The following is a 15,133-nucleotide window of genomic DNA, read 5'->3' on the forward strand; positions in this document are numbered from 1 at the left end:
CTTTTTCTAAACTGGCATTTTTGCTATACAAACTTCCATCAAAAATCCAACAATTTTTGGTTTAAAACTTTGGTTTTCATTTTCTCCAAGAAAATAAAATATTTTTAACCAGCTTTTCTGAAGCCAATGATTATCAATGGGAGGATGCACTTACTGTTCTTTATGCTTCTTTCTGGAAGCCAGGACAGCTAGGAGCTAGGCTGGTTCTAAGAAGTGATGCTGCAGTGAAGCAGAGGAGTACTCTGAGTATGACTGTGCTCCTCCTTCAGAAATTCCATGTTCAGTCTGAGAAGAAATTAGCTCTGAATCTTTACCATTTTCACATGACCAGGAAACTGTTTCCCATCAATTTTTTTTCAGTCTCCCTCCATGTTCAAATTAAATAGCAAGTGCATTGGTGGAAGAAAACTGATGGACTGTGAGGTTTTACAAATGCAGTCATATGTCCTGGGCTGAAGGCGAGCACTAAACACTGATTATGCAGTCCCTCTCCTTCCCAAGTGCTCTGTTTGCAACCCTTACCCATTTAATCTCCTGAGCCCTATTTGCTCCCGTGCCAAAAACCCCTGTAGAAGGCCTTAGGAGGGCTCTGTCTTCTCTAACTGATTTGACAGAGGTGATCAAGTAATTAAAACATTGATGGCTGCCAGTCAATGTGGGATGGATGTCAGTGCTGGGATCATGTTATTTCAAGTCCCTGACACCTCATAATGCCTGAGGAGGGCTGCGTCTGACACAAGGGGGCAGATAGAATCGGGTGAGAGTGAGGCTGAAAATGTGAACAAAAAAGGTCAAAGGGGAAGCAAGTAAGTGGTGCTACAAAATGTAATGCTGGAGAGAAATTATGAAGATGACAAGAGATGGAAATAAGACAAATGTAGAAAAGCTGAACAAAGAAAGAGGAAGAAATAGGGAGAACAAAAAACTAAATACAGAAATACCAAAACCAGAAAAAGCATGTTTGACAGGGAGTGAAAAGCCAGATGCAAACAAAAGAAGGAAAGTTTGAAAGAATTAATAAAAAAAAATATTTTGACAATATAGGATGGTAATGTTAAAAAAAAATTAACTAGGTAATGTAAACAACCTGAATGTAAATATATAGTTTACATTTTGTAGTCCGAAAGAATGATGGAGAGACCAGAACCTCAGCTGATGGCTAGATTTTTGAATCAGATTAGACTGATCTAAATTTAACTGAATGAACATTAAAGCAGGATGGAACAGCGTGGGGTGTGTGTGCTGCCTTTCTTTTAGAATTAAAAAACCCCAACATCCTGAGTCATTCCAGAAGAAACATGTGGATTCTGGAATAACTCAGATGGTGGTTTTATTTTCCTTATCTTTCAATATTTGCTTTCCTTAATTAGTGGTGGCAGAAAACTAACATGTGGTGAGATTTGAGAAACCACAATAACCATATTAGCTAAATGAGAGTAGATTTCCTTTCAGAGCTCTAACATATGAACGAAAACTAACTACATGTGGGGGCTTCATTTGCATAACATGCAGATTTTCAAACAGTAGTGTTAAAAAGAAAAAAAACCTTTCCACTTGCCACAGCATGAAGGTGAAGCACCAAGCGACTGCAAGGAAGGCTGTCTGGGCTTTGCAACTGGGTCAAAAGAAAACGTGTTGAGAAGGTAAGTTGGATTAGTTACCTTGTATTAACTTTGGCATTCACCTACATGGTGAATTCTTCACCTTCTGAAAGACTGTTATTCATGCTCAATATTGAATATAGTGCAGACTAAAAGCATGATAAACATTTAAATTGGAAAACACCTGAATACGGAACAAGATGAGCAATATTTTTTGTAATGGATAAGCTAAAATTCTAATTTATCTTTTAATTAACCATTAAAATTCTGATTTATCTTTTAATGACTCTCATTCCATGAAATAGTATTGATAATATTCAGCTGCTTCACAGGCTAATCTGTCAGTATTCCAAAAGTAGGTTGTTGTCTGAGAGAGACGCTGGAAGCTGTTACTAGCAGCAGAAGTGCTTGTTTGAGTATGGACTACAGTCATCATGGACTTGGTTGGTGATTTGAAGTCACATCCATTTTTGTAATACGGAGGGAATTTCTACTTCTGTTACTCATTGTTTGCTGCTTACGTGACTGCCATGGGCTAGGTTTGCCTTTGTGTAATGAAGTTTGCTTTGCAAGACGCAGATCCGTCTCTTCAGTCCCAGAGTTATGAGAAAGAAGCACTTAAAAGGCCCGCAGTGAAATGGCCCACGATGAAATATCAGCAAATTCCTTTGCCGACATAGAACGTGCTCCTACTCTGAATTTGCTGTTTTTAACAGGATTTGAGCCCATGTTTCAAAATGTCAGACACTGTGAGCGGGAATCAGTGGTTTGCTTCAGACAGCATTTAGACAGAAAGTCAGTTCTCCGTAAACAGGATCTAGGCTGTCATATATAACTACGTTATTACAAAAAGTATACGCACCTCAGCTTATCAACAGTAAATGTACTATTCCTTGCAGCACTTGAGGGACAGGAGATTTAAAAATGAAGCTTGTATTTTCTTTCCAAGAAAGTCCAGAAAATACCTTATGAGCCTCATCTGAAGCCCAAATCAAGTTAATGAGATGATTTCCATTACTACATTTTGACATGCGAATAACAGCAAATTAGCAAAACAGTACAAAGATGTAGTTACAAAAAAAAAAAAAAAGCCCCTCTTAGCAAAAGTTAAAAGGGTGGCCTGAAAACTTGTGAAGTTTTAATGACGGAAATTGTTATGAATTATGAAATAAACAATACAGTGAAAAGTACTTCACTATTGTGATTAAGGATGTCTTGAAAGATTCACAAGGTCTGGGCACCTTGCCAATCATCTTGATGTGGAAAACCAAAATACAGTGCAGTTGTTTAGCACCTTCCACCACATTGTTGCTCATGCGCCCTCCCCACTCACACCCCTGCCTCTGTGCTGCCCTCTCACATTGACCAACAGCTCAGCTCTCCTTGCTCATCTTCACAGGCCAATTAAAACACAGGTGTCCTTCAGCAACTGCTGCAAGTCACTAAATGTGGACTGCTTCTGACAGTTAAGATACATCGCTGAGCATGGTGGCTGCTAAGAATACAAGAACTGTCCCACAGACCAAAGGCCCGTTCAGTGCCATGTCCTACTTGTGAAAATGGCCAGATGCAGACACCTGGGGAGAAGAACATCTGCCTCATGACTTGTTCTTTGATATCCTTGCAGCTTTCAGGAATCTATCTTTTGACCATTGCTGCACCCTGGCCCTCTAACTGCAGATGCTAGTTTGATTTATCAATAGAATTTTAAAACGGAGATAATCTTTGTCGCCTGCTACAATAGTTTCTCTTGGCTTTCTATCTTTACCTCTTCTTCCCTGCACTGAAACTCACGCATCTTCTTTTCTCCATGTAACTGGACTTTACCAAACCGTATTTCAAATGCTCAACTACTTTATGGATTTAATCATAACCTTCCACAGATCTGTGGTGACAGGGAATGGTTTAGTCCAAACAGCAATAAGAAGGCCAATTTAATCTTATACTGAGCCCATTGAAGTTATTTGAATCACAATCCAGATAGATTTTTTTGCTTTGTATGCATCAAACAGTGAAGATTACTTTTCAGCAGTAACAATTAAAACACGTAGGCACTGTGTCCACATACGCACACACATATAGGAAAAAACGAGACTCGCGTTTCAGGGTTTTTAAGTATGTCTGTGTTGTTCTATGCAAATATGTTGGGATTTTGTCATAGCTGAAGTCAAGGTCTTGGATCCTGTGAAAATCAGCCATCGAGAAAATGAAATGTGCCTGCTTAAATGATTATGAAACATTATGACATGATACTTTAAATCTACCAAGTCACATTTTGACACTATGCAGTGCTTTTGTTTCATTTACTGGGTGTGGTTAGCGGAAAGCAGCACCATACTTAAGCTGCTAGGGAGCCACTGCTATTGTGATATGCTCAGTTTTGAAAAAAAGACAAGCGTGACATGTATCATCCTGCATTTCTTTAAGTCCAGTGTTCTATTAATTTATTCGTATCTTACAAGGCTGCCTGTATTAATGCCTTCTGGCGTCTCTTATGAGATCACAAGCTGCAACTGAATGTTCACACACACAATTTCTAAAATAAATAAGTTTGAAGGGGTTTTTTACTAGTTTTTGTTTTCCCTGCTAATGCAAACATCTAAGTTGTCATCAGAAACTAAGGTCTGGAAAAGAAACGTTTACAGCTTTTAAAGTTCAGGAATCATAAGATGAAATATTTTCATGTCTAGTTCCAACTAACTTTAACAACAGACCTGAACAGCATGCACACAAACAGCAAATGTTTGTGCCAAACAAGCAAATACAATTGCATTTTCCTTCTTTACCTGGGCATTTGCATATTTTGTGTTAGCAGTTCAGGCAAAACATTGGGATAATGTGCACCTTGGCATATACCAGATTATTATTTTTTCTTCAGAAAACAGCTATTATTCAATTCAGTAATCAACACGTCTCAGTTTTGCAGTTCTACTGTAAGTGATTTGTTGATTTAAATGATTAATGATTAAACTGCTCGTTTGCATGACATTAAGTGCACCCTTTGCAAAAGTAGGCCATCATTCAGGATGTATTCTGAGCACAGTGACAACTAACACCCTACTTTTTATGATTCTAATGCTACCTTGATTATTTAAAAAATAATATCTTTGCATAGGTAGCCTAATTAGTAAATGACTTGGCTCCAGCTTGCGTGTTTCCAGCACAGATAAGGTTAAATATTTTCCTTTACGTAAAAAAAGCAGATTATTGTTATTACTTGTTAGGAGGAAGTGGTGATTATTTCAATTTAACTCTGTACCTTTAACTAATGTTGTTATTTCTTGTTTTTCAAATTAAAGTGTATTCCTGTTGAGGCTGATGGTAAATGTGCTTGAGGCAGCCACAAAAGAATGTAACAGAATCACACATCCTCTTTCACCTTATCTTCAGACAATTTTCAAATCTGGTAAGTACTAAAATAAAATAGGTAATCTATATTGTATGTATGTGTGATGAATGTATTAAACCGAGCACATAAGTAGGAGTGTACTTACAATGGTGGGCAATGCTTAAAAAATACTTATTGATTCCCTCCAAGTACTGAGAATTTTTTTCCTTACAGAAATCTTTCTTTTTCCTGAGGTCTTTCTTTATCCATTGCCTTTTGCTTGTATAATTCAAGTAATGTATTCATATGTAAGATTGTAGTCTAGTCTTACTTTTGAGTACTCACATATTGCTTTCATAGTGAAAAGAAATATGATAATGCAGATAAAGTGGAAAAATAGTAAGCTAAAAAATGCAAGGCTTATATATTTAATATTCAGAACATAAGTATGTTTGTGTGCACATGCATAGACATGTGTCCATATGTAGTATATAAACAATGTTAGAACACACCTCCCCTTATACATATGGAAATTTATTTTTTATAATTACCTAATACATTAATGCTAAATAAAGCCATAAATATGCAGATTATAAATTATGAAGGTGCCTATTGAAAGACTTAGAAAGATTTAAATTGAAAAGAAAATTGTGTTTATAGGAGTTCTGATTCAACTTCCTTTGCAGCCAGTGCATCTTCTTAATAACTTCAGTGAATGTTGTTTCAAATTCAGAAAAAGATATCAGCTCAAGAGATTTAAATCAGGTCCTAAATCTGATCTTTGCAATTCTGGTTTCAGTTTGAGTCCTTCTGTACTGATCTTGTACCAATGATCCTCAAGAAGCTTTTGCTGGACAGTGGACGTCCTTTTCTGAATAAATGTGTGGCTGGTGGTGCCCTTGTGAATTCCGGTAGCATCAGGGAGAGTACACAGCTCTCCCGTGATGAGTAGTTGTTGTTCCTTACAGGCTTTCTGCTGAGCTCTTCTGAGGACTAGAGAGCCCTTCTTCAGTGTTAATCTGAAGAGATCTCCTTTCTTAGCCCTCCTTGCAGGCTGTAGGAAACACCTGTGCTCCCTTTCTTCTAAATGCCTTCACCTTGTCTTCTTCCTTCTACGCATTATACTAATGTTTGAGAGTGGCTTTGGCTAAGTGGAATGAAGAGTGACTGTTTTACAGAGAATATACGCTGTCAGGCTCTCTTTGTATTTTTTAACCATGTATGTCCTAGAAAGATATGAATGACAGATACCTAGAAAGGTATTTTTCTTGCAACGATAAAATAACAGTTTCAAAAATAACAACCTTAGCAGGTACCCCTTTAGTGCTGTCTAACTGAAGAGTTGCTGTAGTTGCAACCAAGTGCAAACGGTAATAGAAACACCAAGCAAGGGCGTGAGTGTCTGGCTGGGTGGGGTCAGAGGAGGGTAAAGCAGCAGATGGAGACTAGAGTTGCTCGAAGATGGGCTAGGGGACCACAGCCCCAGATGAACTGTACAACTTACCTGCTTGCCTTATACATCTTTGCACTTCTGAGAGACACTTTAAATTGTTTAAAGCTTGCTTCAGAAGGTGTTCAAGTGCTTTCAGGCTGTCATATTCCTGCAGCTTCTAAAAATCAGCTTTGAAAAGCCAGCAGAGGAAGCTGGAGAGGTGGTTAAAGATTCATTTAGAGGGCAGGAAAGCCAGAGAAGCTGTGATGCTTAAGCAGCATCATACAGTACGGGTCTTTACCCATCTGCAGCCCTCTGTCACGAGCCAGCCTCCCCACATGAGTCATAGAGAGTCTCATCGTCATTATGCTTTTGCAGAGTGTTCAGCCCTTTCCCTCCCCCAACTTCCTAGTTATATCTGGACTGCATCTGCTCCACTTTTACAGGTTATCTCTCTCTCTTTTTCAAAATTCAGGTAATTCCCAAACAGGAAGGATTTGTTTATCTAGACTTAAAGTTGACCCATGTGCGCTTCCTATTTAGCAGCACAACTACCAAAAGGCAGAGAAACTCTGGACAAAACTGCCATTCACAGCCTTAGCAAACATGGGACCTCATGTCTTCCAGTCCCTGCAATTACTGCATTGCTGGTATATGCCGTTCTCACAGAGCAGCTAATGGAAAGAAGAGGAGGACTGAACTCATGCAGGGAAATGCTGAGGAACTACATCTCCTGCCTGGGGGTTCCTGTGTGAGGTTAAACAAGTCATTTAAGCCCAGCTTTGCATATGTGGCCACCAATGGCATGTTCCCCATTTTATCTATCTGTGACTTTAGACTCTGTGGTCTGATTAGCAGAAGTCTGAGCCTTGCTACGACGAGAGTCAATGGATTTAATCCTTTACATAACTGAAGTCCTTCATAATGTTAAGCACTCTTAAAAGTGATGTTAGGGGGGACAGGTGTCTCAAACTGAACATCTCAAGTGGATGCTTACTGTAATGACTCAGTGCTCAGGTTCCTTCTCTGTAAAGTAAAGGTAATAATACCTCCTCACCACAGGGTGTTGTGCAAATTAATTAATTATCATTTGTAAAATACTTAGGTATCACAGTGATAAAGAAAATAAATTATTTTCATGGAGTGCAGTCTATAACACAAAGATCTGCGCACTGAACAAAGACAAAACAACACTAGTAGTCAGTCTGTTCATATGTGGTGTATTATCCTTTGCACTATAAGAAGCAATTATCCTGGCACTCTTAATTTACCTCACTGCTGTAATAAAAAAGGGCAAGTAAAGTGATGTTAGAAGTGCTGAGACACACTGATAAAATAACAGAGTTAAAAAAAAAATTAAAGAGCCATATTACTGTTATGGAGTATACTACGGTAATGCTGTTTATTTGTTCTGTATTTCCCTCAATACACCGATTGCTATTGTCATACAGAATTTCTGAAAATAAAATTTAATTTACTCTAACTTCTTGTGGTGCAAAGTCAGTGTGAAGTAAGAGTCACATATTTTTATATATCATTTATTAGCTCTATGACTAAAGATTCCATATGTAAGATTGTGCTCTTAATGATACTGGTGTAAACCATCCACTTTCCACAGCTGCACATTGTGCCACAGAGATGTGTGATTTGTTGAGATGCTCCTGTGTATTGTTGATATAGTTGAAGTGACGAGATTCTTCTTTGAATAAATGTTTTATGTCCGATTGTGTTTTTCTACTTGTTCACATTTCTTGTGCGGGTTTCCCAGTCCAATCTACTTTATCTTTTTTTCAGAAATCCTTGGGAAAGCATTTTGAAGTTCTTCTCATATTTTTCTTTCTGAGACGTGTACTGCCAAAATGAATTTTGTAAGTACTTAATTGATAAACTATATTAGTACCTCAATAAAGCAATGAATCTGGAAGTCCCAGCTCTTTGAGGCTGCTGGTCGAAATGCCCTAATCTCAGGAGTTGAAGAGATGTTTCTGACAGCAGTTCACTGTCAAAGCACACTCTTTGTTGGGTTTGCACTTTCCTAATGCAACTACAGGTTTGGTGTCTGTGGTGCAGATAACTGTGTCTCTGGCTAGCCATCCTGGATTACCTGTCTAGCTGAGTGGAGAGAAGTAATCATTTTTGGGCTTGATTTAGCCAAGCTACGTTAGTATGAAATGTATAACATGCTAGAAAGGCCTGTTCCCCTCCCTTGACGGTAAAGGAAGTCTAGACCTCTACTTCAAATTCAGACTTTTACACTGTAGAGTCTTCTGTGACAGCAGACTAATCCTTTCTGCATAATGTATTTAAGGATGGAAACCTTTGGGCCATCCAAAAAGATTATCTCCATGGTCATATTTTAATTAAGATTTTATTAAATTCTCTAGTTAGTTCTTACAAATCTCCTCTGCACTGTTAAACACATTTTTAATTGGGGTGTGTGGTGGGTGGAAACTGTGTAAAACATATAACGTTGGAGGAAACAACAGTGCTGTGGACTATCTTGAGATGAATCTGATAGAGACTTGAAGCTGAGATGTGGGAAGGACTGGACAGAATTATTACGGTTATCATAAGGGAAATGTCATTTCCATTTCAAATTGGCAAGCCATATAATACTTGCATACTAATTTTCGAAAGATTTCCAAAGTACCTTGTATTTGTATGACTTTGTTATCTATCATCTTTCTACTATATAGAAATTAGAGATTAACACCTATGTGTTAACTGGTGATTTTCTTTTTTACAGACAGAGACTCGTACCACAGATTATCCATATTATTTAGACTATGCTTCTCTAATCACAGAACCTTGTTCTAAGTTGGAAGTCAGGAACTTCACAAAAGCATTTCTGCCAGTTGTGTATTCTTTGATTTGTATCATCGGCCTAGTTGGTAACATCTTTGTAGTGATGACCTTTGCTTTATATGAAAGAACCAAGTCCATGACGGATGTGTACCTCTTCAACATGGCCATAGCAGACATACTGTTTGTTCTCACTCTCCCACTGTGGGCAGTGAATTATGCTGCTGACGAATGGATTTTTGGTGATTTCCTTTGCAAAATGACCAGAGGTATCTATGCAATCAACTTCAGCTGTGGCATGCTGCTTTTGGCCTTTATCAGCGTGGACCGGTACATTGCTATTGTACAGGCAACAAAGTCATTTAAACTCAGGGCAAGAACGCTCGCATATAGTAAACTCATTTGTTTGGTCGTGTGGGTATCATCAATTTTAATATCTAGTTCCTCTTTTCTATACAATGAAAGTTACAGCTTCTCCACCAATGAAACCAAAGAGATTTGCGATCACAGGTTTGACAGAACGTCTGAAGGCACGATGCTGAAATCACTGCTGCTGTGTCTACAAGTTGGATTTGGATTTTTTGTACCTTTCATGTTCATGATTTTTTGCTATACGTTCATTGTCAAATCCTTACAACAAGCTCAGAATTCCAAAAGAAACAAAGCAATCCGTGTGATCGTATTAATTGTAGCTGTTTTCCTAGTTTGCCAGATACCTTATAACATTGTTCTTCTTGTGACAGCCATAAATATGGGCAAGATAGACAAATCTTGTGACAATGACAAGATAATGGCCTATGCAAAATACATCACTGAAGCCATAGCATTTTTACACTGTTGTGTGAACCCTGTGCTCTATGCATTTATTGGAGTGAAGTTCAGAAGTTATTTTGTGAAGATAATGAAGGACCTATGGTGCATGAGATACAAGAAATGTAATAAACGTGGTTCAAGGACAAACTCTGATATTTATCATTCAAGACAGACTAGTGAAATTCTGACTGACAATGCATCTTCTTTTACTATATAATACAATTTAAACAACATTATTACTGAAGGACTCTTTTCACCGAGCAACCCAAACCAGTGTCACTGTGCCTGTGACGGCAAGTCATTTGGGCTTCTCTGCACCTCTAAGGGAGCTCCCATGATCTACAACTCCCTTCAGGAAAATAATTAAGATAAAAGAGTAACACTGTCCTGTGGAAAACTGAAATCTTATTCACCTCTCTTAACATTCACGCTCTTCTAAAGTGCATTCCTTAGAATTATCAGGAAAGTGAAGTTTACAGAGGAACCCTCCTTGTTTTCTAAGAAAAATTGCATCTCATCTGTCCTACATCACTGAAATATCCCAAAAGTACTAAGTAAATGAGTCAGGTTATGTCCAGGTTCTTTCTACTTACATTTAGCTTGTTTCTGTTAATTACTTCTACCTGGAAATCCTATTTAAGTGTGGGTCTCCACTGTGCTTTTGTTGCAGACAGGTCACTGTGATAATACTAACCTAAAGAGATTGCATTTTGAGCAAAGCACGGCAAGGAAAGCAAACAGAGACATGAAGAAAGAAGCTCAAGGCTGCTGGCATAGCTGGGCTTGGGTGTTAGATCTCATAAATCTTTGCCCAGTTCTACATTCCACCTGCTCATCGGGAATTGCTTACACCAAAGCTGAGACTGGTCAAAGCCAACAGTGACATGTCTACTAAAGAGAATATTAGAAAAAAATAAAATTATTAATTAAAGAGAACACTGAAATATCCACGGAAAGGTTTCCTGAGATCTCCTGAGATCATGTTTTGAATAGGGAACGGAGCTTTGCTTGAGAGGTTCTTCTCTTCATTTGGCACAGGATTCAGGTGCTGGAATCCATCAAAGCTGATCATCTGGTGAACATCTCCTTGTGAAAAGTTGTTTCTTTCTAGCTGAAATTCACACTCCGCTTTTTAGAAGGCAACAAACTGTACAGAACTGCAATTATTCCAACACTTTTTGTTGGAACTTGATTGGTGACAAAACATGATGCATTTCTTGGTAGTTAGCTACCATTAACAAAGTTTCCTTAGGAATGGATTTACTAGCACAAATACACATATATGAAATTTACTCTATTAGCTTCAGAAATTATTAGGGACTATATCTAAAAATAAGACCAGAATCTGACTTAATCCAGCCAGAATTTTTACTGAGTTAGTCAGTATTTGACTCACTATGAATATAGGAATATTTATAATAAATGCAATTAGTTTTACCCAGGCATGACTTTTCAGCAAACCCTCAGTGGATCTTCTGCTCATTGAGCGAGCTTCACCACACTGTAGCAGTCATGGTGGGATGGCGAGGTAGACAGGAGCAGGAGGGCAGAGGGACAGGATGGAGGAGAGGAGCACCACTGCTACCTGTTTGCAGACTGCTGAAGTACATACCAGTCCTCTGCAGTTCTGCTGCAACGTGAGCAGAAGCCATGGCAGTCTCTAGATTTGCAGTTTGGTGGGATTTTACACTCCTATGGCTGTGTAAATAAATGCAATTTGCAGCATGCTGTTTTCCTTGGTTGTGTGTTTTTTAAAGTTCACGGCTGAAGACGCAGTGGAGCTTGGATCACTAACCACATCTTTCAGTGACAATGCAAAGAGCCAAGAAGGACAGTGCTGGAGCTGAAGATCCCTTGAGGAAGGACGTTGATACGGCATGACATGAAACTAGTACCGCCTTGGCTGGCGCAATCCATCCTTGTTTACAGTGCAGTGTGAGGTTTTTAAATATCAGCGCCAGGTGTGATAAAGTTTGCATATATTTATCATGACTGAATAGGAACTTAGGCAAGAATATGATACAAAATTATGTAAATGCAGATGCATGCATTTGCTGTATATAGCACTGATGATTTTCTGGAAGAGAATTCAGCAAATAAAAAATGTAACTGAAAAGGAAAAAAACCCCTCAGATCTAAGAGTTCCTTGCTACATGTATTGCCTTGAAACATTCTTTTATTCAGTGCAAAATCTCTCATATCTGAACGACATAGCATCTCTCCCTCAGAGGCTGTGTGAGGGAGTGTGCCCCATGGCGGGAAGTCCATGACTGAAGCCCACCATGCGCTATGGTGGCTCTTGGGCAGAACCCCACAAGGCTCAAAAGCATACCCCCATCCTCCTGCCAGCCCTGCTGCCGTGCCTGCATTGGCCTTCAGCCACTGAACAACCCAAACGCTGCCCCAACAGCCACCGGGGTGGGGTTGGGGGGCGAGACCATGGCCAAGGGGCAGTCGCTGATCCTGTCATCATTCCACCGGAGGGGGCTGGCTGACAGACCCCCGGCCGGAGAGGGAGGGCCCTGGGGCAGGGCAGGTGCGCCACAGGTGTCGTGAAGCGGTTTCTGGCTGAAGAAGCATCCTCTCTCGGGGAGGAGGGAGGAGAAGGAACAGAGCGAAGCTCGGTCCCACAGGCCGGGGCCTTCCCCAGCGAGAGGGGCCCGCCAGGCTGCCTCATGGGTCACCAGCCCCTGGTAACCGTGAGGGACCCTGGCAAGTTGGAAATGGTGGTGGTAGGACATCTGCCTCACACGGGAGGCAACACAGCCTCCCGGCTGCTGTCTTGTGGGAGGGAAAAATGCTCACTGGAAATGATGCTGAAAAGTAGAACACATACCCAGCTGTTCCCTGATTCTCATGGGTGAGAAATGTTGCTGAGGGAAGGGGAACATGGTGCATGTGTGGGACTAAAACAGTGTTTGGGGCATGAATTGTGCTGACATCAAGGGCTTGCTAAAAATCCCACTTGAGGTACAGCTGAAATCTCAATTGCCATGAATGATCGCCCTGTCTCTGGGAGAAATGGGGGTGAAGGGTAGGATGGGCTCTCAGGGGGCTGCTGCGCAGGTAGAACCACAGCTCCAACCCATGGGGTCCTGGCTTTTTTACTCAAATTTTGAGGGCAACTACAGAACAGAAGTATAGGTAGTTAAAAATTTAATTTACATGCAGTAGCTTCTTACCATTTTTTGTGAAATCTGCTGTAAGATAAAAGAGCAAGACCAGTTCAGAGCGAAAGCAGTGGAGGAGGAGAACCCCACCGCCAGTGTTCAGCAGCAGGTGGCCATAGTGGCATGTTGGCCAGCGGATGTTGCTGATGGGCCCTCAGATATTCTGTCTTTCCTTTGGTGGCCATGTCAGCAGAACTGACAGGTGAGCTGGGGCTGGTGTTGGGAGTTTAGGGCATGAAAAGAGCACAGATTTATAGGAATGTGGGTGTTATTTTCACTGCTTATGGAGTAACTTTTCAGAGCTTGCTATAGATGCTGCTTTTTATTATTATTTTCATGTTGTGGTAGCTGTGCAGTACACTGCATAGCAAATACATGGTGAAATTTTCTTTTTTGTTATATGTATTCCATCTGTTATTTTTGAAGAAAAAAAGACTTGTTTTTATATAGGTCTTCGTTTCCTACCATATTTAAAGAGGGAAGGATACATGCTGTGTTGTGTCATGTCATACACCCAGAAGATGCGCCTGATAAACTTCAAGAAGACAATTCATATCTTGCCCCAGCTGGAGGAGCAAGACAACCAACAGGGCTGGGTTGTGGTATTGGCTGCACATACAAGGTTTCTGCTTGTTAGTGGGTTCCATTATGCTTTTGGTGGCTCCATGGCGGCCCTGCTTGACACTTCCTGTTGAAGCAGTTCAGAAGGAGGTAGGTCATCAGTGCACATTGTTAAATAAAGGCATAATATCTCAGTGCAGACAGCCTAAAGCTAAATCTGTTTTCTGGCACATATCACCTTGAAAATTGACCTAATTTATTAATTGGCTCCCCGTAAAAAGTGGCAACTTTCTTCCCATGGTATTTACATTCCATGTGCTATCTTTTCTATTTATATATTAATTTTCTTAGAAGAGTGATCACTCTAAGCTGGTGAACCTGCAAAAGAGTCATAGTGGACAGAGGAGATCAAAGTCATTTGGGTCTTGCTACTAGCAAGGAAAGGCAGAGGAAAGAAAATGAAAATTATATGCAAAGATAGATAACAGTTGGAGATGATGAGTGGAAACTGAAGAGAAAGAGGAAAAAACAGTCTCGAGAGGAACATTTTTGTGATGGAAGGTTATTGATAATGATTAAGTACATAACGGGTATAACTCTGATTTTATTATTTAGACCAAGCTCTGTTTTGGATCTTCGTAGGGCAATCTTGTTGACTAGAATTGTGAAAATTTTGGGGGCTTTTGCTACAAAAGTTGCAAGAAGATGGTACTTGAAGCTTTCAGAATTTGGACTGAATTGGAAAAAATAGTTTTAGATTAAGTGAAAATGATAATGTTTTCAAAATGTCAAAACAGTTTGTCTTATGAAACATCTAAAATGTTTTGACATTTCCGGTTAGTTTTCAGATACTATAATAAAAACCAAGGAAATGATTTCACAAAACCACTGAGAGAGGCTCAAAATCTGTTTCTTTATGCTGCTGCAAACAGGGTATTCCCTCCTACCACCTCCTGTGGTAGGAGGTACCACCTCCTGCCACCACCTGTGGGTTAGGAGCTATACAGTCTATGCAAAGTACAGCTCCAAAAACAAAAATAGGAGCAAGTTTCACCCTTAAATTGTACTACACCAATAGCTTTTAATTCTCTGCTGGGCAGTGTAGTTGCAGGTCCTTCAGGCTGAAAAGGGAATTAAATGACATCTCCTCTACTGTGGGTGAATGACGTGAGACCTGGTGGTAATGATGTGACCACTAAGCAAGGAGTTGTTCTCTGGGCAGCTTTGAGCATAGTCAAGTTCCTTTTATGACAAGTTCCTTAAAACAAATTCTCCATTTTTGGTTGAATGAACTCCATTATCTAACCTGAGTTGAAAAGTGTCTGGGTTTTATTTAGTCAAGAAAACAAAACCTATTCATTAAAACATTATTTTGATGGTGAATGTTCTTATCCACCAAGTCAGGATCCCTTTCCCTACAAACTGA

The 15,133-nt window shown here is 39.7% G+C and overlaps 2 protein-coding genes across 2 annotated transcripts in view; one reads left to right on the forward strand and one right to left on the reverse strand.

The window, feature by feature from the left end:
* The window catches only part of MPC1 (mitochondrial pyruvate carrier 1), a 546,410-nt gene that overhangs the window by 463,546 nt on the left and 67,731 nt on the right, over positions 1–15,133 (reverse strand). The gene's annotated exons all lie outside the window — the stretch shown is intronic.
* On the forward strand, positions 8,221–10,193 carry CCR6 (C-C motif chemokine receptor 6). The gene is made up of 2 exons (XM_076335530.1): positions 8,221–8,229; positions 9,108–10,193. Exons 1-2 carry the CDS (start codon positions 8,221–8,223, stop codon positions 10,191–10,193), a joined length of 1,095 nt encoding a protein of 364 aa, XP_076191645.1.

Source organism: Aptenodytes patagonicus, chromosome 3, assembly GCF_965638725.1.
Source record: "Aptenodytes patagonicus chromosome 3, bAptPat1.pri.cur, whole genome shotgun sequence".
NCBI lineage: Eukaryota > Metazoa > Chordata > Aves > Sphenisciformes > Spheniscidae > Aptenodytes > Aptenodytes patagonicus.